The sequence below is a fragment of the Poecilia reticulata genome, chromosome 17, assembly GCF_904066995.2.
Source record: "Poecilia reticulata chromosome 17, P_reticulata-male-v2, whole genome shotgun sequence".
Classification (NCBI taxonomy): Eukaryota; Metazoa; Chordata; class Actinopteri; order Cyprinodontiformes; family Poeciliidae; genus Poecilia; species Poecilia reticulata.
In genome coordinates, this window is record NC_088846.1 from 19,551,219 (window position 1) to 19,571,676 (window position 20,458).

Below are 20,458 nucleotides of genomic sequence, written 5' to 3' on the forward strand. Positions count from 1 at the left end.
TTAACTTTCTAGCTCATGGAAAGTGTGTAGCCCATGTCATAAGTCAAAATCAAAACTGTAGCTTAGATTGTGACAGGATGTTTACACTTTCCACAAGCAAAACGATTTTCCAGCTGTAGTCCTGGAAGCATGCATATTTGGTCACAGCAAAGATGCTGCAGCGCTGAAGGAAAACTCATGATCTTTACAAACGGGGCTTTTATTTAATCGATTCACTGTGTTGTATGTTGAAATTGACGTTTCTGCACACATTTCAGGACTCGGGAACGATCAGCAGGCTGACAATCCGCAGCTAAGGCAGAGCCATTCGTTAGTGAACTCCAAGAAGCCGGGAGCTTTGTCCAGCGCACTTCCTGCTCAGAGAGAAAAGATCAAAATTAAAATTGGAGAGCACTTAAGAGTGGATCTAGAAATTCTTTCACTACCAAGTGTTTGAACACTTACCTTTGATTACATTGCGAAGGTTACAGTAGTTGGTGCCGTTATCAAACAGGCTGAACCAATTTGCTGACACAGATATTCCCTAGTTGCAGATCAGAAAAGAGGATTATTTCAGTTTGATGCAGGGTTAAGGAAAAAAAATACTTGCATGTAACTTGTATAGAATATGTAATGCCTACAAAAATATTCACACCCCTGTAAATGTTTCCACATTTAGTCATGTTGTAATCACAAATGTCACTGTAGATTCTTGGGATTTTTGGGTGATAGACCAAAAGAAAGTATTTCATGCTCATGAATTAAAAGAAAAGAAAAATTATGTTTAAAAATTAAGGTATTTTCAAATAAAATGCTGATCAGTGATTAATGGGGTAGTACAGATTCCCCTTAATTTAATACTCTGTAAAAACACCTTTTCTAGCTATTAAATGGAAAATTTGAGTATCTACAACAAACAGGCCATACTAAGCTAAAAATATTTACACTTCATGTGTCTGTCTTCTTCCACTTCACAGTTATGCCCTACTCTGTATTTATCAAATAAAACTCCATTACAGCACACTTCAGATTTCGTGAAAAAAGTTAAATGTGTTTGGAAATATTGGCCAAACATCATTGCCATAGTTGCATCTCTTACTTGGACATGGCAGCCCAGGATCATGGAGGTCGGTATCATGGTGAAGTTAACTCTCTCAAGTTGACCAAACCCAGATGTGTGATTGGCCTGAATTAGTTTTGGAGTCACTGAAACAAGCTAGAGCACAAATATAGAGAAATTAAGATGATGCTGTGCTTCAAGCAAATATATCATGAAAAAAGACACTGTCTGCCTTACTTTGTATGATGCCATGGCTTTAATCTGCGTGACAATGGCGACATTAACTTGATCACATGATATTCCAAGTAGCCTGAAAATGAGTGAAATATATTTTTTCATTATAAATTCATTCATTTATGTCATCCAAATCTCTAAAAAAAAAAACTAACAGCTGAAGTCTTACCAGACAATCTTGCAGTAGGCGCTTGTTGTTGGGATATTTTCTTCTTTCCCTCTTGTGATCATGCACACTCCCAAAAGGAGAGTGCACGCGACTACCACTACAAAGGTCCTTGTAGCCATAGCTGCTGTTTGTCTCTTGTTGTTCCAGAAGAAGTATTGAATGTATGTTTCGAATGAAAATGATTTATACAAGCCAGTCATGTGAAGAAGCACCTGGAAAACCATTGGCTTGTCATGTGGAGCTGTGAAAAATGGATTTGTGTGACAAGTTTGCAGGGACTGCATTGAGGGTTGGTCACAAAGAAATCATGATTTGAAAGAAAAAACGAATATGGTGTTTTTATTTATTTATGTCAGCTGATTTATAAACTAGATGCAAATTGCAGCTTACACCAGTGGGACAGCGGGATATGTCTGAAAGTGTCATTAAAAGCCTCAGAATCAAAGTCCCAAATACATTCAACATCTATAGACTAGGCAAATTCATCTGTGAAGCATCGTTCATACTAAAGGTAATTCCAGTTTCTTGACAGGAGAAAAGAATGAACAGGGGTTGAATAATAAATTTGGTCAGGACTCTGGCAGTAAAAGTTTCGAAGAGCTGTGCTGCTGTCTGATCAATTTTTACAGTAACCAGTAAAAAACCCATGACAAAAATTCAACCTGTGCCTGTGTTTATGTCTTCTGTGTTAAATGGAAACTTTATTCTGCCCATGTTCTTAAAGTGGGAGTAGGCTGCTTCAGCAAAAATAATTTACTTGGTTTAAATTCAGATCTGATGATCTTTGGTTTTAAGCCTTGTGTTCTATTTGATAGCATAATTACAAAAAAAAACATCAGACAATTACTTTTGTCTTCTCTGGATTAAGGCAGTGGATTTTCTGACCCATCCATTGGATATTTTGGACACACCGAGTAATTGTACAGGACTGGTCAAGTGGTGCCACAGAAATATAGTTGTATGTCATCAGCATAGATATTGAATATTGAATGAGCTATAGTACTTCACATTCTGAGCTATGGGGATCATATATTTCATATAAAAGTGATCCAAGAATGGAGCCTTGAGGAATCTCACATGTGATTCTTGTTTTCTATGACTTATAAAGTTACTAAATGCCACAAAGTAGTTCCAGTCAGCCAAATAAGATCTAAATCAGATTATACACAACAAAGGAGTGGAGGAGTAAATTGAAATGTTGGAGAGTGGACAGGTCATTATTAGACTTGCTCAGTTAAATAATTAGGTCATTAGCAAGACTCTGGAGAATGTGACTGCATACTGAGGAGGTAATTTGGCCATTTGATTCAGATGTGTAAGACCAGGGACACATCTAAAAGTTGCAGCACAGTGGCCCTCGAGACCTGAAATTCGGGAACCCTGGTGTAGGCTTCAGCTCGAGGGTTGCATTTTAAAAAGGAGAAACACAAGGAGATCTTTAACATAGAAAATTTACCCCAAAGAAATTCACAAGGAGAACTAGAGAGCTTTGTTTACCACATGAATTTGAATTTATCCAATAAAGGACCATCCATATTAATCAACATCAAAGAGTCATGTACAAGTGCCAGATTAAGCCACAATGGCTAAGGATAAGTAAAAAACTTAAGTTTTGAATAACTGGCAGCCAGCTCTTAGTCCAACAAATATTACAAATATTGCAAACAGTTTTTTGCAATATCAGTAAAGTACACACATATTGCTATAGGTGACACGTTCACCTTCAAAATAAAGTCACTGTTTTTATCAAGTAAAAGCAGTGTGCTTGTCTTTGTGAATGGAACCAAAACTTTAATGTTGCATGTTTACTTTCAGATTCTCTGTTGACCAATAAAGTGCTGGATGTGGCCTTTAAATGTGCTCCGTCACATTTAATTTGAAATACTGTGTCCCATCTCTGTCTGCAGGGGGCAGCACATCACAAGATGTGTTTTATTTGCTCATTTTGTGATACAGAATGCTAAGAAACAAAGGTTCGCTGCCGTTTTTGCTCTGGCTTTCGGGATAAAGTCATAAAGTTAAGCATAAATGTTTTTAAGGAAGTAAAATAGATAGATAGAAAGATAGAGATAAATAGAGAGATGTAAGGTAATTTTATTTATATAGCACATTTTCAGCAACAAGGCAGTTCAAAGTGCCTTGAGAGAGACAGAAAGAGATTCCAAATGTCTTTTTGGAGATTTGGATGAAACTGGTCACATCCACAAAACCACTCCTCATTTAGAAGGAAAATATTTATCACTGAAATATTTTGCAGCAATTTCTGTTTTTCCAATACTGGATTCTGACATAGCTGCAAGCTATAAATGTGGAGAGACACTATAAGCTACAAACTAAATTATGGGTTTGTTAAGGCCCATCTATTAGTTTAGTTTTTGTTTTCTGTGCCGTGGTCAATTATTGATTTACATCAGAACTGTGCAAGTAAATCAGTCTCAGAACATCAAACCGTACATGAGATGAAAACGCTTGTTATCGCTTGAGCTATTCGTCTGGAGGCCTGTCGACATGAGTGAGATGGTTTTAGTCAGCCCCCTATTTAAGAGGCTCCCTGTGGCTGTGTCCGTCTGAAACATGTCAGTCATACAGATGAATGGGAGGTGACATTTTCTCTTGTCTGTAATAAGAAACCCCCGGAGTGGAATGATACTCCAGGTTTATGAGTAACAACATTTTGTAATACTGTAACTTTAAACATGAAATCTGCTTCTCTGTTGATTTTATGGGTATTTTTTTTCCAATTGTCCTTAAAGTCAGTGATTTATTTATGAGTTTATTTGTGCTTTTATTATTCTAGCTTCAATGTCCATCCTTTTAGATTTATTACACAAATCTTTTTGATTTGCTCACTTTGATTTTTTTTTCATACTCTCATGTCTAATAACAATTTTTTTATTAACACATTTTGAGCTCATCTTGCAAGACTGTAGACATGCTTACATTTGTCATTTCAACTCCATGGACAGATCAGATGTGCTAAACAAGAAAAGTAGTCAACATGAGAGATGATAATGATAAATAACACAGAGATACACTCTGTCAGACTGCCAGCGTTTTTAGAGTGTACTCCACCTTTTGTTGGTTGACTGCTGGGATGGACTCCCCCCCGACTAAAGAGGACAGAGTATGTACTAAAAATAAATAAACAAGGAATAAAAAAATAACCACAAACAACTATAGCTTACATTAATAGGCTGTTAGCGGCAAGTGAAACGTTTCAGCCAGTTTTATTTCTAAAACGTTGAAGGAATTTAAGGAACACAACTTTAACCTTTTATTGGTGGATAAAACAAGTGAGAGAAGACTGAAATAATTTAGTCTCCAGACAAGAGATGAATAACCATTCAAATGGCTTGCTTTGGTTCAGAAAAAACAAAATGACACTTAACCACTTTGATCATCAATGTCAAACACATTCAACCCTGTTTACTTTCTTGATTTGTAGAGTAATAACTTCAGTGACAAATTAGTGGCATATACGTCCCACAGTCTGTGAATTTGCTTGACCATTCGCTTCTATGGTGGTGACTATCCACAGGGCAGTTCCCTACAACAACTGACCAAAATTCTGCTGTGGGCACCATCTGCTGAGTGGAGAGCAAACAGAAAAAGTCACAATCTGTTTCCTGGAGCATGCATCATCTTCACGTGTTTACTGTGTCATTGTGGGCATGTGAAGAATCCATCGAATTGGCTGGGATTAATACATTTATATCTTTTACCAACAAAACATATAATAGACAGATTAGAAAAGATTACCAAAAGCTCATTTTGTTAGTAGATATTTAGAGTCAGATATTTGAAGCGTCTGTAAAATAATTGAGAAGCAACTGCTTTTCAGCCAACTCGTCGAGTTTGGACTTTAGTGGAAAAATAGGAGGTTGGATATTCCTATCAACCTCTGTTACCTGTAAAGGTGTGGATATGTCAGAGTGAGAGAGGACAAAATACAATCATCAAGAGTGGCGTGATGCCTGAGGAATGGAGAAGTATTATGATACTGATGTACAAATTTACATAAGGTTGATGAGCCATAAGCAAGATATATTGAAGCTCATCAGTTCATAAAAGAGGTGACCTACAGAAAGCAGCAGTATGATTTTAGAGTAAAGATGTAATATTTTCTTTGAGAGATAACTGGGAGTAGAAAGGACAACAGAAGAATTTATAATGTCTTTGTGTTTTCAGAGACATTATCGGAGAATTTGGCACAAGATACAATCCAGTCTCTGGATACAGTCCAAGTGTTGAACTGTTTGAGAATGAGATTCTGATCTATTGCGACAGCAGGGATTAGAGAAAAAAAAGAGCCGTTACAGGTAGAGATAAGGTGTAGATGGAAAATGAGGCAAATTCAGATGAACCAAACAACATTTGTGTGTAAATGAGGGGGAGACGGGTAAATTAACAGGTTTTAAGCGCCTTGTTCTCAACAATTCAAAACCAGTGCACAAGAAAAATGAATGGCAATGTGTAGGAAGGGTGAAGTGGAGGTAAGCAATTGTCAGGGATGATTTGTGTCAGAAGGATAGCAATAGGCGTGAAAGAAACGGTGAAAGGGAAAAATGGCAGTGAGTCCTGCTGTGATGTATGAGTTAGATATGGTGGCACCAGCAAAAAGACAGGGGGCAAAGCCGGATGTCGCAGGGTGACATTTTCTTTGTTAGTGGCTAAAATGAACAGGATAAGGAATAAGTTTTCCTGCAGGATAGTTCAGGTTTTGAGATAAAGTTAGACGGGCAATGCTGTTATGGTTTGGACTAAGGATGTTTAAAATGGAATGACAGAGAAGATTCATGAATGTAGTGAAGAAGGGTTCTGCTGGAAATAGGGTGAGTTAAAGGCAGAAGATCTGCACCTGTGATTTCTAAATGAATTAACCAAAAGCATAAGATTGATCTACTTTTTATGAAATTTTCCCCCCAAAACAATCAAACCTCATAGGTGGAGTGCAAAATCAAACTTTACCAATAAAGAAACGAATAGCTTCCAAAGTTATTACTTTAAAGTTATTATTTTGCCACTAAATACAAAAATTGTTCAATCTTGTATTTAGTAAAGCAATTATTAACAGCAGTTTTATTCATTTGTATTTCACATAAATTAGTCCATGTTAGATAGGAAACAACCATTTATTAACAACAATATAAATAACAATACAAATGTCTAAATGCATTTATACAGTTGACCATCCCGTAACCCTGAGCAGAATCCTTATCTGGCAGACGACCCATAACAGCTTTTACCTCAGGTTTAAAAAACAGCCGTTCACACCTCCCACCACCACATTATCCACATCTCACTCTGACACGAAAGCTCCCCATGCACCAGCCGCTCTTCCCTCCTCAGACCACCTGCCTGGACATATGATCTCTTCAGAAGATGTAAATAGGTTCGTTGAGCATAAGAAGAGCAAGAAACTTCCAGAGCCTGACAATTTCTCCTCCTGCGCCCAGAAGCCTGTGCTGACCCCCATCTTAACTCAAATCCTCAGGCTCAGCCCTGCTTCAAGCACTTCGCCATCATTATGGTCAACAAGAATGTACCATCACCAGGATAAATGACTACAGGCCGGGGCAAACAACTCTGCAGAATATGCAGTCATCTTGAAACTACATCCTGCACCACTTAGGGAACAGGTGGAACAGAGTTCCTTTACCTCTTCACTCTGGACACAAAGGACCACACCTCTGCAGAGCAATCTCTGAAATTCCTGAAATTTTTTGATGACTTCACTGTTATTCTGATCCACTGCAGCAGTTCATTGGCCCACCCTTTCTCAGAACCTGAGATGGTCCTCACACACGGTGGATGTTTTGTTCAGAAGAAAGCAGAGACCTTACTTACTGCAACTTAAGTAGTACAACCTGTCATGGGATATGTTGTTTATCTTCTATTCTGCCATTATTCAGTCTGTGCTTTATCTGTCCATTACTGTGTGGTTTGGCTCATGAATTCATGTCTGGTTTGGCTTATCCAGAAAACAGGTCAGCCCCAAACCACAACAAACTATTAGGTCTGCAGAGAAGATCATAAGGGTTAATCATCTCTTTCCAACATTTTAATAGGTCTAAGTTCAGAACAAGAGCTGCTTAAATCTCTGCAAACCTGACACACCCTGTACACAAACTGTTTAGACTTTTCCCTCAGACTGCCTCTCTTATGAAGCCTTAACACAGTGCCTAGATTGACACTATTTGCACTAATTCAACCTCATTTTCCTCTTTTATCTAAACACAGTAATAAGACAAATAAATATATATTTTTTGAATATTAATATAACTATTTATATTCTAAATGTTTCTGTTTTGAACCGAAATCAAATTCCTTGTTCCAGATTCTGAAGGAGACCCTGAAAGTAAGCGTCGTCTGAACAACAGTCTCGAATTCTCTCGCGATAATTGGCTCTTAGACGCGACGTGTTTTGGAGCTAATCTGCTGCAGCGACTATCCGAGCTCGGGTGGTGGAAGTAGAGCACGGTGAACAGAAACAAGGTTAGAATGCTGGGAGGGTTTTTGGACGTTTTAACATATAGGGATTTAATTTCAGAAACGTTTTCCCATCTGTGTTTGAACTCCGAACTGCTGCAAAATGTTGTTTCGGTAAAAGTTTCACGACGCTAATGTGTTTTGAGTTTGTTCCTCAGCAGCTTGTTGCAAAGGGGAGTTTATAGTTGCCAAGTTTGTTCAAGAGTTACGGGTGGAGTTTTAAATATCGATTAAATATATGCATTTAGTAGTTCAAATGTCATTCTTTGTGCGTGCATTATAACATGGTTTGTCAATTATTTAACGCCACGTCTGCTTACAGACACCCAAATAACCTGTTGTTATTCTGTACGGGCTAGTCTTGATTTTACTCTGTTGAATGACTTACGACTTACGCCCTTTGAACTTTGTGACGGTCCAGCCTCAGACTTAAATGTTTCTGGAGGGGGATATTGTGTACTCAAAGTTCACGTACATAGTTGTTAATGTGGAGGAAAAAAATGCATTTTTTAATGTTTTTATAAAAATAAATTAGAGTAACGTGGCGTACAGTCATATTATCCCAAACTGACTGACCAGGCAAGGCTAACATTACACAGTGATAAGATGTGAGCAACCATCAACAGCAAAACATATCAGGTCTTTTTGGTAGAAAGGAAGCCAAGTTCAGTTTACAATTTTTCACATAATTGGTCTACATAAATGCCATTTGTTTGTAGAAAAATTAACACTACACACAATCCAAATGGCGAAACACAATGGTAGCAGCATGATGCTGTGGGAAATGCTTTTCTTTTACCGTGGCAGGGAAGTTGAAAACCAGTTAGAGGCAGTAAAAGCTTTGAAACTGGGGAAAAAGACAGAGGCAGCTAGAGGTGGTTCTACAACATATTGACTCATGGTGGTCCACGCAAATCCAGAGAAATTGAACCATGTCACAATAGTATCCGCCTCACGGTTACAGGTTACTTTGTTTTGGAATGTCCCACAAACTCCCAAAACAGTTTAAGGGGTGTGAGTACTTTTCCAAATAAACAATTATTTACTTTTTTTTTCTTTTTTTGTAACCTGACCTCAGATTGGAGCATCATGTCAGAATTAAGTGGGAAGGTCCAGACCGTCCTGGGTCTTGTTGATCCAGACCAGCTGGGCCGCACCATGACCCACGAGCACCTGGTCATGAGCTTTGAGTGCAGCTACACTGCACCTCCACCTGGTGACGAGGCGGTGGCAGAAAACCCGTTCCAGATGCAGCACATGCACTGGCTCCGGCAGCACCCCTACAGCTGCAGGGAGAACTTGTTCCTGTCGCAGGAGCTCAGCGCCCTGCGGGATGAGCTGCTGGCCTACAGGAAGGCTGGCGGGGGCACGATAGTGGAGAACACCACGACGGGCATCGACCGGGACCTGCCTGCCCTGCGACAGCTGGCCAAGGACACAGGGGTCCACATCATTGCAGGGGCAGGGTACTATATAGACTGCACCCACACTGAGGCCACCAAGAAAATGAGTGTGGAGAAGGTGAGTACCTGTGCAGTATGAGCTTTTCATTGTCTATGTGTACAGTTTTCTATAGTAATAAGGCGAATTAGACTGCCTATCAAAAGTATTCACACCCCTTTTACTTTCTCACATTTTGTCACATTACAACCAAAAACTACAACAATATTTTATTGGGATTTACATAACGGATCAAAACACAGTAGTGTATAATTTTTATAGGGATTGTTATCTGAAAAGTTGTGAAAAAGTGAACCTCTACCACAGTCAACAGTCTTCTCCACACCTTTATCTCTGACCTGTCTGATGTTTTCTTTCCTTTTCATGATGCACTTGTGTTTTTACTAAAATTAGATTACACTCAAATGACTCACTTTGCTTAACAAGTGACTTCTGAAATTTTTTACGGATATCAGAGTAAAGGATGCTGAATATAAATTCAGGCCCAACTTTAAATTAATCAATCCATTTAACTTTGTGGTTGTAACCTGACAAAATGTGATAAAAAGGGGCTGCAATGATATAAGTTTGGAGGACCGCTACTTGATATTGCTGTGCTGTTGTTTTCATCCGTCACACCTTCACTCAACACTTTGTGTTAATATGCAAAGATTTTCTCTGAAACTTTGGATTGATTTGAATGGATCTCTGGCTGTTCAGTCTTTCCGTATTGACACATTGACAGTGTGCATGCACTCGTATTAATATTCAAAACTGCTGCTCAAGTTCATGTCTGTTCACGGAGAGAAGAAGAGGAATCAGAAAATGTCACTAACTTGTCAGTCGCTTGTCTAAAACGGGATGTTTTCCATCTTTCACTCCTCGTTTCCGTCAGCTCACGGATAACATCGTCAGCGAGGTGCTCCACGGCGCTGACGACACAGGCGTCCGATGCGGCGTGATCGGTGAGATCGGCACCGGCTGGCCCATCACGGAGAGTGAGAAGAAGGTGTTGAGAGCCACGGCCCACGCTCAGTCTCAGCTGGGTTGCCCGGTTATCATCCATCCTGGCAGGGACCCGGCTGCTCCAGCTGAGGTCGTCCGGATTCTCCAGGAAGCCAGCGGTGACATTAGCAAAACTGTCATGTCTCACCTGGACAGGTGAGAAGTTCATCAGACCCAGGTTCTGGAACGGGGTGCCTCGCTGTAACTGCTGGCCAGCTTCCTTACCATATTACCTTCATTGCTCTCATGAAAAATCTGCTAAAAGCGTATTATACTTTGAACTTTTCTTTTTCCATTGTGAATGTTTGTGCTCCATACTCAACACATAACCAGAACTGCATACCCAAGTTTGAATTCTCTGATTTGAACCAGTTGGTCTTCAATTTAAGACCCATCTTTTAACCAAAACCTATACATTTTCAACAATGTTTTAAGTCAGGCCTTGGGAAATCCATTTAAGAAGCATCACATAGGCCTTCAACCATTTCCATGCTTATTAATGGCACAAGGTTTCTTATGGCTACACAAAGTGTGAGGTTTTTCTACAGCCTGCTAAGGGCCAGTTATCCAAATTAAGAGAAAATTCATACTTTTACATCAAACTCTTGTTTTTTATCATCACTGTAGTTGTGGGTTACCTAGCTGTTCTAATTAATCATTAAACATCCAAAGCTAATGACAAACATGCTCATCAGGACTATATTTAAAGATCCGACCAGCAAAACATGCAATTTTCAGTTGCACATTTCTGAAATGAAATAAAAAGCTGAACATTCAACTCGGACAATAACGTAAATAAAACATAGTATTATGATGGCCTTGTGATACAACGTTCAAATCTAAATATCTAAAGACTGCTTAGTTACCACTTAGATCCTTGAAAGAGTTTGGTGTGAAATATGGCAATTTCTTTCGGATTCTCGTAAAACACTGGCGTCACGATGAAGCTAAATGAGTCAGGTCTCCGCTTCTTTCATTCAGGACTATATTTGATGAAGGCGAGCTGCTTGAGTTTGCAAATATGGGGAGTTACCTGGAGTACGACCTGTTCGGAACGGAGATGCTGAACTACCCGTTTAACCTAAAGGTGGACATGCCCAGCGACAGCCAGAGAGTGAGAACGTGAGTGATGCCGCTGCTCTCAATCAAAAGTTTTTCCTCTTGTGTAAGGGATCCAACATTCTTCGTTCAAACACTTCTAATTTAGTGCATTATTATGCATTATCTGTTTTATGTCATGCTGTTATACTAAAATATGACGTTTATGCCAATGAGCTGATTTATGTACCATCCCAATTCCAATGAAGTTGGGACATTTTGGAAAACATAAAAACATTATATTATAATTTGCAAACCCTTTTCTAGCTTTATTCAGTTCAATTCACTAAGACATGCAATGTTCAGATAAACTTGATCTTGTTTTTGCAATTGTTCACTTTTGCATTTGATGCCTCCAGCACATTACAAAAAGTTGGGATAAGGGCAATAAAATATTGGAAAAGTTGAGAACGAATGCTCAAAAGAAACTTATTTGGTCCTTCCCGAGGTGAACAGGTTAATTGGAAACAGGCGAGTGTTTCCACTGAGTCATTCACAATTAAGGATGGGGTGACATTCCCCTTTGAGTTCCCTTTGTGAACATCTGTGTGAGCAAATTGTCCAACGGTTTAGATACAAACTTTTTCACCATACCAAGGACTTTACAAATTTCATCAACTACAGTCATTCAAAAGCCAACTACACTGACAAACGCTGCCGGTTTCCCTGGTTCCAAGCTCATCTGTGATGAACTGATGCAAAGTGGAAAAGTGTTCTGTGGTCTCATGAGTCCACATTTCAGATTGTTTGTGGAAACCATGGACATTCTTTCTTCTAGGCTAAGAAGGAAAAGGACTGTTATCAGCTCCAAGTCCAAAAGCCATCATCTGTGAAAACATGGTGGTGTGTTGCACATCTGTGAAGGCAACATTAATGCTGAAAGGTATATAAAGTTTGTGGCATATCCTGCCATCTAAGTGGCGTCTTTTCAGGGTCACTCCTGCTTATCCCATCGTCAAGCCTGTTATAACAGTGTAGCTGTTATGTGCTTGGGCACAGTATGATTTATGTCTATTTCTTTTCCCTCGTTTTTTTTTATTAATCTTTTGTTAATATACGTTGGGGTTTGGCTAACGTCTTTGCGTCATTTAGTTATGTTAATTAGGGGCGCTGTTGGTCCGCCTATAAATAGGTAGGCCGCTGGCATGTTGAGGACTCCGCCTTCCCTCTCGCTCTTTTTGTTCGACCACCGGAGCGCATGCACGCCCGTCCAGCCGCTGCGGGCCACAGCTGAGGCTTCAAGCCTGCCATGGGGTATTTTTGTTAACTTTTGTTTGTTTTTCCGATTTTGGCCTGGTGGGACCGGTTGTCCTGTTTTCGATCCTTTCTTTGAAGTAGGTTCTTTTTTTTTGCTTAGTCCAGTATTAGCAGAGGCTTCGACGACCCTGTATAGTGTTGGCCCTCTGCTGTACCGTTTTGTTCCGTTTGACCGGCTCACCAGGTCCACCTTTCTGTTAATACTTTTGGGGGTTTTGTTATTTTGGGACACGGGATTTGAGGGCTTTTTGATTCTGTCTTCTTCACAGGAAAGACCAGAAGAAGTGAAGAAAGAGTTAAGAATAAAATCTTGTTGAACCCTCACCCCCTTTTGTCTCGTGTCCTCAAGTATGTTGAGTCCTTGGCGGACGTAACAGTAGCTTTATAGTTAAAGAGTATGATTACTAGACTGGCCTTCCTGCAGTCCAGACCTGTCTCCCATTGAAAATGTGTGTCACATTATGAATTGCAAAACACTGCAGCAGAGACGCCAGATTGTTGTGTTACAAGTTTTTACATCAAGCAAGAATAGGAAAGAAATCTACCTGCAAATCTTCAGCTCCAGTGTTCTCATTTCCTAAATGCTTTCTGAGTGTTGTTAAAAAGAAAGGAGATGTAACACAGTGTTAAACATGCCACAGTCACAACATTTTTGGAACGTGCTTCAGGTATCAAATTCCAAGTGAAAAAAAACCCAATAGTTTATTAATTTGTGAATTACATATCTTGTATTTTTAATGATAATTAAACTGAATATATGCTGATTAGGATTTTCTAATCATTGCATTCAGTTTTGTTTGTGTTTTAAACAACGTCCCAACTTCATTGGAGTCAGAGCTGTCTATGTTTGCAATATGCAGACTTTGCACTTTGGTATTTCACATCCTTGTTGCTGCTGCGTTTCCAGCTTGGCTTTTCTAGTGAAGGAGGGCTACGAGGACAAGGTACTGATGGCTCACGACATCCACACCAAGAACCGTCTGACCAAGTTTGGCGGCCACGGCTACTCCCATATCCTCAAGAACATCGTGCCGAAGATGCTGACGAGAGGCATCACTCAGCACCAGGTGGACAAAATCCTAATCGACAACCCTAAACGCTGGCTGACCTTCAAATGAAACAAACAAAAGAATAATGGAAGCTGATTTGACAGAGCTGTGATTTTATTTTTTTCAGCATCACACAATGAACATTTTGAGATCATTACGGTAATCACAACCATTTGTTTAACCCACAATGGTTAAACATAAATGGTGCTAGTGATTTTTTTCCTGTGTTTTGTAAACATAATTGTTTGCTGCAGATTGTTCAGATGAAGAACTTTTATAAATATATTTTAAATTAGAACTTGAGATCTACTAATGAATGGGCCAATTTTCCCTTGACTGACTCTCATCGGTAGTTGGCAGATCAAATACTGAGGAATTTTTATTACATGAATGAAAGCTCAGTTGTCTTTAATATTTAATGACCAACAAGATGCACTTCTTTATTGATTTTAAGCAAAAACAGATACGATTGTTGATGCATGGAAACGATCTAAAAAAAAGTGTAATTGAGGCCTTGCTAATTAGTACTATGGTGTAATATATACTATTTGCTTTGTGTTTTTGATGATAGTTTTCACTTTGTTGTCAAGACTTATAATTTCCCCTCTGTTTCATGTGCTTTTCCCCCTGTGGCCTCCTCAACTGATTCAAATGAGAAATGCACTGATCTACTGTAGTTGTACAGCGTCTTATCAAGTCCAGAGGACCCCAAAACGCTTCACACTACATTCAATCATTCACACAAATGTTCACATGCTGATATATTATGTTCAAAATCAAAAACAGACAAATGTTAGGGACATGTGGTTTTATGCATCAGGAAGAAAATTGAGCTGTTATTGTCTCCTGCCAGTACAGTGAATAACATTTTTTTATTTTTTTTATTTTAATCGGTCAGTTCTGAAATTGCCTGGTCAGACCTCAAAAACGCAAACTTGGTATTAGTCATCAAAAGCCTAATCTACAAGAAAAAACTTTTTTTTTCTTTCCACTTTGGGTCATGCATTAGTCACTTTGCAAAGGAGTTTTGCTCAATATTTGTGCTTTTTTCTTTTCTTGTTTTGATCGCATTGGTTGGTCAAAATTAGCAATACACCAACCGATCAGTCAGAGATTGGAATCAGCAAAGTTGATTCAAACGTACTACCACAGTCAGCTGTAATGGTTCTTAAGAATTTTTTTTTTTAAAAACACCAGACAAAATCGGCAAATCAGATCTAAATGAAAACACAAATCTATCAGCTATAGAAAACCTGATCAGTGCATCTCTAATTAAAACTACACATTTGTTTTTGTGATTATTAGTCATTTCATAAAGGAGGGGATTTTTTTTTGTTTGATTTGGCCAGTTTGATTGGCCAAAATGACAAAATATTCTCCCCTCTGATTGTATTCTCTGGAAGAGGTGCTCACACATATGGTGCTACAGTAATTACCTTTTTTTTAATTTAAACATCATCGCTCCTCCTCCATTTGAGACATCTCTGTGAACATGCTTCCTGGCAGGTGAATAAATGAGTCTGCTCGTAATCAGTATGCTCCTCGGATCTCGTCTCCGTGTGCTTGTGTTAGATGAGATGTCCTGTTGGCCCCTCATTGGGTGTCTCCGTGTGCCTGTGGGAGAACGCTGGCGGGCCGGTCCAGATGAAGGACGCGTCCTTCCCTCATCTGGGAACAGGTGGCCTCACAGGGTGACTTCAACACATGATCAATGGCGAGATCGCCACAGCTGACTGCTCACCATGAACAAGTGCATAAGTTGGATTAATCATGTCAGGGCGTTACAAAGGAAGCCAGATGATTCCATTTTACATTTTTACTGATGTTTCTGATCAGGGAAAGCATAAAGTTCCGTAAGCAGATTGGTGAATGTTTCAGAGTTTTAGGAAAGATATGTCAGTGTCGCTGTCCAGTTTTGGTGACTAAACAGGCTACCCTGCTGCTTAAACCAGATGCCATGTTTGACACACACACGAAAAATGACTTGCACTGATCCTCTTGCCAATATACTTGTGCTTCATAAACATCACATCATTAGATGCTGCACAGTGTTAAAATGTCAACGTCTTATAAACATGCATCACGACTTTTAACATCTTTGCCCAAAATGCAGTGGCTTGGACTGTTTTTTTTTTTTTTTTTTCTTATTGGTGAATAAAGCACATAAATCGACAAACACTGAAGTGAGTAGTGGTTATGTGGGTATATAATAAGCATCTGTGAGTAAGTGCTAAATGTAGACACTTGAAACTTTCAATTTACCACAGCAGCTACAGTTAATTAATTTGTAAAGCCTATATCAGTTCATTGAGAGCGCACAAGCAACAAAACATCAACCTGACTTTGCTGTACAAAATGAAAACTGGAGTTATTACACTCTCAGCTCCTCACTACTGCAAAGTAGAGTTTCTTTGTGCATGACTTCCTGCAAACCTCTTGGAATGATGTTCAACAGAAACGGTGAGCTCTTTCTGTCTCTGATGTCCCGGGTGGACTGAGCAGGAGCTGTGAAAGCAAGCTTATATGTAGAGAGTCGGACCCAATTCCTCCAGCCTGCTTCAGTCAGCATACAGCATGAAGCCGGAGAAGGTGCTGTACTTGTTGTTGTTGCCGCCGTGCGCCTTCCCTCCGTCCAGCTTGATGTAAATCTCATCCCCGGGTTCCAGGTGGAGGACGACGCTGTTGCTGGCATAGTCGTAGTTTTGGTCCGCGTCCTGCGCGATGGCGCTAGCTCTCACCTGAAAAGGGAGGATTTCTACTGATTAGATTCAGATTCAGAACCATCAACACTTTTGATGAATACTAAAATGGTTTATTAATTTATTTGAACATTTATCATCGCCTTGACTTTTAGGCAGGTGATATATTTGTGCGTAAAAGCGCAAAAGGCATAAATTGTGCCGTTTTATCCTGAACTGAAGTCCTGGTGACCCCTCAGTAGATTTCACTCAGTAATCAGAACCATGGACAGTTCGATCAACACTGGAATGTTTTCTGTTTATCGTTGAGTTGTTTGGGTAGCTCTCGTGCGTAAAACGCAGCGTTTCACCTTAAAAGTGTTTTTATGTACAGGTAAAACGAATCAAACCCTGGTTTCGATCCTTACCTGGTTGTTTTTGCAGAGGTCAGCCCACATGCTTGTTCCATCCCCGCCTCGCATCAACACATGGTAAATGAAGAAGTAAATTCCGGGTATGGAACAGGTGAATTTTCCGGTTGATGGATCGTAGTGGTTGCCGAGATTTGTGACCACGTCGTCAAATTTTAAAACTTCATAGCCCTCATGCTGCTTCTTCAGCCCGGCGTAAAACGCTATCTTTGGCACCGTGTTGTAAGTGGCTGCGCTGATGGCACCGGTTGGTCCGTTCGCTCCTGGTAGCCCAGGTGGACCTGGTGGTCCAGGTGGCCCTCTCTCCCCGGGTGGACCCGCCGATCCGGGTGGCCCCGGCTCACCAACCGGACCCCTGGGGCCCATCCGCCCGACGCGCCCCGGCTCTCCCTGGGGACCCTGGATGAACGTCGGCAGCGACTGCACCAGGCGGTTGTCTTTGTTCGGGTGGGTCGCTTTCGCCGTGGCTGCCGTCGCGGTCCCATGGGAATCGCACACCATCTGACAAGATCCGAGCATCTCATATCGGGCAGGAGTTCCGGCAGAGTTCACCATGACCGGAATCAGCACCACCAGCACCAGAACCAGCGCCACGCCGCAAACACCAGTTGCGATCATCTGCGCCCTGCGTATTCGCGGCGTTCTTCCAATTTGATGGTCTTCCAGCCTGCTTGCGGGCGATATAATTGCAGAAGAAAGAATCGGACCCGTCCTTGAATTGCACCGCAACCTCTGGAGGTGGAAAAGTCTTTAAACCGCTGCGCAAAAGTAACCATCCAAAACTTTTACGCCTTGGAGGATCGATCCAGCCGGCTCATCTCCACCTTCTTCAGAAGACTTTCAGGGGAGACGAGGACATGAAGACTGCAGCTTTCTGCAAGTTTCCGCTTATAGCGCGGAGCAACACCGAGAAAATGGGCTCAAAATGAAGCGCTACTCCTTTCTAGAATTGAAGAGTGAGGGGAGGGGTGGAAGTGATGGATGGGAAAGAGTCGGTGCGTTTCTTCAATCAAATGGGAGAGGATGAACAACATACAAACACTGATGCAACTTCAAAACTTTGAAAAAAAAAAAGTTGTTTTGTTTTTTTTTGGCTTTTTTTTTGTCTGTGGGGTAAAAGGAGAGGTTTATTTTATATGGATCAGTTTTCCAATTGATTATTTCAAAGCTCCATCCTACAATATGTTGTAAGGGCTTACCCAAACAACTTCAACTTAATTAGGTCCATTTAAGACAAAAGGTCACACCTCAGTGGCTCCCTGTGTCCAATTTATCATTTGGAGAAAATCTATAGAGCCACTGAAAGGAGGAGAGGAGTCAGTAGGAGCTGGCGTTGAAGGATGACTCCACAGATACTGATGAAACCAGTGTTGGGCCATTTACAGAAAAAGCTGGCAAAAATAACTTAATTATCTAGAAGTTAGCATCAAGCAGTGGCTGTTGGTTAGAAACGGTAGCCCAGATCTGATAAACCACAGGTATTTGGAATGAGATCAGAACAAATCATTTCATAACTTGTTCCACCACACAGATTTCTGGGGGGTTTATAAATGTGATCCAGGTTATAACTCACATTAAGAGGAATGTGTGTACACATTCCTGAGTTATAACCTGTTATAACTTATACAAAATATACACATTTTGTATATTTGCTTTAAATATGAACATCTCTGAATTTCAAACGGGAAGTAACGGTGACATTGATGCACACATTTCTGAAGCGTTGATTGTGGCAGAAATTCAATTCTCAGAACTTTACGGGGGGAAAAAAAGAGTCTTTGTTAATTTGACTGAGACCTAGATAGAGAAACTGCTAAAACTTTAGGCTGTCATCAGATGTGTTTGTGCAGTAAAGAGAATCAAGCAGTTAGAGCCATACCCCTGCACTCTCCCCTCCATCCTGATTGATCTCATCCAGCTTCTCATTAGGTTTTTGTTCTCTTCTCTTAAAGAGTTTTGCAGGGGAGCTGAAAGCACAACAGTGTATCACTCAATGCAAAAAGAAACCCGCTTTCACAAAACAGAAATATTTCAGCCATTTTAAAAAATATATATATACAGTATTCTTATTGTTTTATTCGATTTTTTTATATTAACTTTTTAAAATTATTTTTATTTATTATAGTTGATTTATTAGATGCTAAATATTCTCAGCTCCTCAATTATTATTATTTTAATTTTCATTTCTTGTATGATGTTTTATATTTTGGTAGATATTGTCATGGCTTGACCTGGTTGTGAGACTAATCTACAATACAATTCTGCTTTGCAGGTTTAAAACCTAGGCTAAAATAAAATACTATAAAATAAAAGAAAAAGGAGGAAATGCTACAGATAAAAAAAAAAAAAGAAAATTTCAGGCTGCAGTTTGAGTAATTTATTTAGAGGGTGTGGGAAAGCCAGTTATTAGAAATAATTGGGTTTGAACAAACTGATGTCAATATTGGCACTTTATCCACTCTTTTACCAATAACAATAATTTTGCAACAAGCAGAAAGAGGAGCATTCTGTTTCCACTCAAAAGTCAAAATGTTGAACTTTGAGCCGCATTCAACATTAGATAGTCTACGGTCCCTGATTCAAAACTTTAATCTTCTTCCCATGAAGTCATTCTTTAGTTGATCTGGATGCATTCTTGGAGTCACTGTGATGATGAAAAATAAAAATCCCTCTTCATCTTCAACTTTCTGGCAGATAATTCAAGGTTTTGAGCCAAAACACACTGTTTGAAGCCATGCATCATTTTCATCCATATTGGAAAAAGAAATTAAGTTCCATACGAATATATGGCGTGGACTTTTCTTTGCACTCTTCCCCTGACTGATGCTTTCTATAAAAAGATTCGCTCGATCCTTTGCAACCTCTCTAGAAAATATGTGTTTGGGTTTTGGATGCAGATGAGCAAATATCAAGAAAATCCAACTAGGACGGTGGAAGTTTAATTCAGGTTAATGCAATTCACCATCACTGACAACAGATGTAAACTCAAGGAAAGATAAAAAGTTGAAACTGAATTGAAAAGTGTATTACTTTAAGGGCCTAACCTTCATTAAAGCTTTTTATTTTTTTCCCACTAATATATTAGCTTGTTTTACAGTTGAATTAAACAGGACAAATGTAAAAGTATATGCATAAAAAACGTTGAAGTAATTTATCATGATCTGCTTTTTATTTTTCATCACCATAACCCAATATTGTAATGTATAAAAGGCCTTGTGTACACCTTGCAGAGACACTATTCATGGTTTAAGGATGTCGGAGTGTATATAAATACATTCAGTTTCAGTTTTTCCCTGAAACAAGGTCCCATGTAATTTTCAGTTTGTTATTGAATGGCAGTCGTTGTTATTGGGTTCGTTCCAAGAATACTCCACCACCGAGCTCTAGCCTTGGGACTACTTAGACATGAACAAACAACCAATGGTTCTGGCATTGGGCTGGTATATCTTAATGAAGGTGAACATTTTGAAACAGAAAGCAATCCGCAACATAAGAACAACTTGATGGCCAAGTCATGAAAGACTTGGTGAGGATTCAGTGAAAAACTAACTAAGGATAATTCACAGAAT

General features: G+C 39.7%; 3 protein-coding genes across 3 annotated transcripts; 1 reads left to right on the forward strand and 2 right to left on the reverse strand.

Annotated features, from left to right (window-relative positions):
- Positions 1 to 183: 183 nt before the first annotated feature.
- LOC145548120 (uncharacterized) lies at positions 184 to 1,607 on the reverse strand. The gene is made up of 5 exons (XM_081598797.1): positions 1,443 to 1,607; positions 1,277 to 1,349; positions 1,079 to 1,195; positions 445 to 523; positions 184 to 353 (listed from the first exon to the last, which is right to left on the reverse strand). Exons 1-5 carry the CDS (start codon positions 1,559 to 1,561, stop codon positions 271 to 273), a joined length of 471 nt encoding a protein of 156 aa, XP_081454923.1. The 5' UTR covers positions 1,562 to 1,607; the 3' UTR covers positions 184 to 270.
- A 6,225-nt stretch (positions 1,608 to 7,832) lies between these two features.
- pter (phosphotriesterase related) lies at positions 7,833 to 15,314 on the forward strand. The gene is made up of 5 exons (XM_008434551.3): positions 7,833 to 7,937; positions 9,010 to 9,452; positions 10,267 to 10,532; positions 11,358 to 11,498; positions 13,639 to 15,314. The coding sequence occupies exons 2-5, from the start codon at positions 9,021 to 9,023 to the stop codon at positions 13,847 to 13,849; spliced, it is 1,050 nt and encodes a 349-aa protein (XP_008432773.2). The 5' UTR covers positions 7,833 to 7,937; positions 9,010 to 9,020; the 3' UTR covers positions 13,850 to 15,314.
- A 267-nt stretch (positions 15,315 to 15,581) lies between these two features.
- Positions 15,582 to 17,940, reverse strand: c1ql3b (complement component 1, q subcomponent-like 3b). Its single transcript, XM_008434550.3, has 2 exons — positions 16,887 to 17,940; positions 15,582 to 16,518 (listed from the first exon to the last, which is right to left on the reverse strand). The coding sequence occupies exons 1-2, from the start codon at positions 17,505 to 17,507 to the stop codon at positions 16,339 to 16,341; spliced, it is 801 nt and encodes a 266-aa protein (XP_008432772.1). The 5' UTR covers positions 17,508 to 17,940; the 3' UTR covers positions 15,582 to 16,338.
- Between the last annotated feature and the right edge of the window lie 2,518 nt (positions 17,941 to 20,458).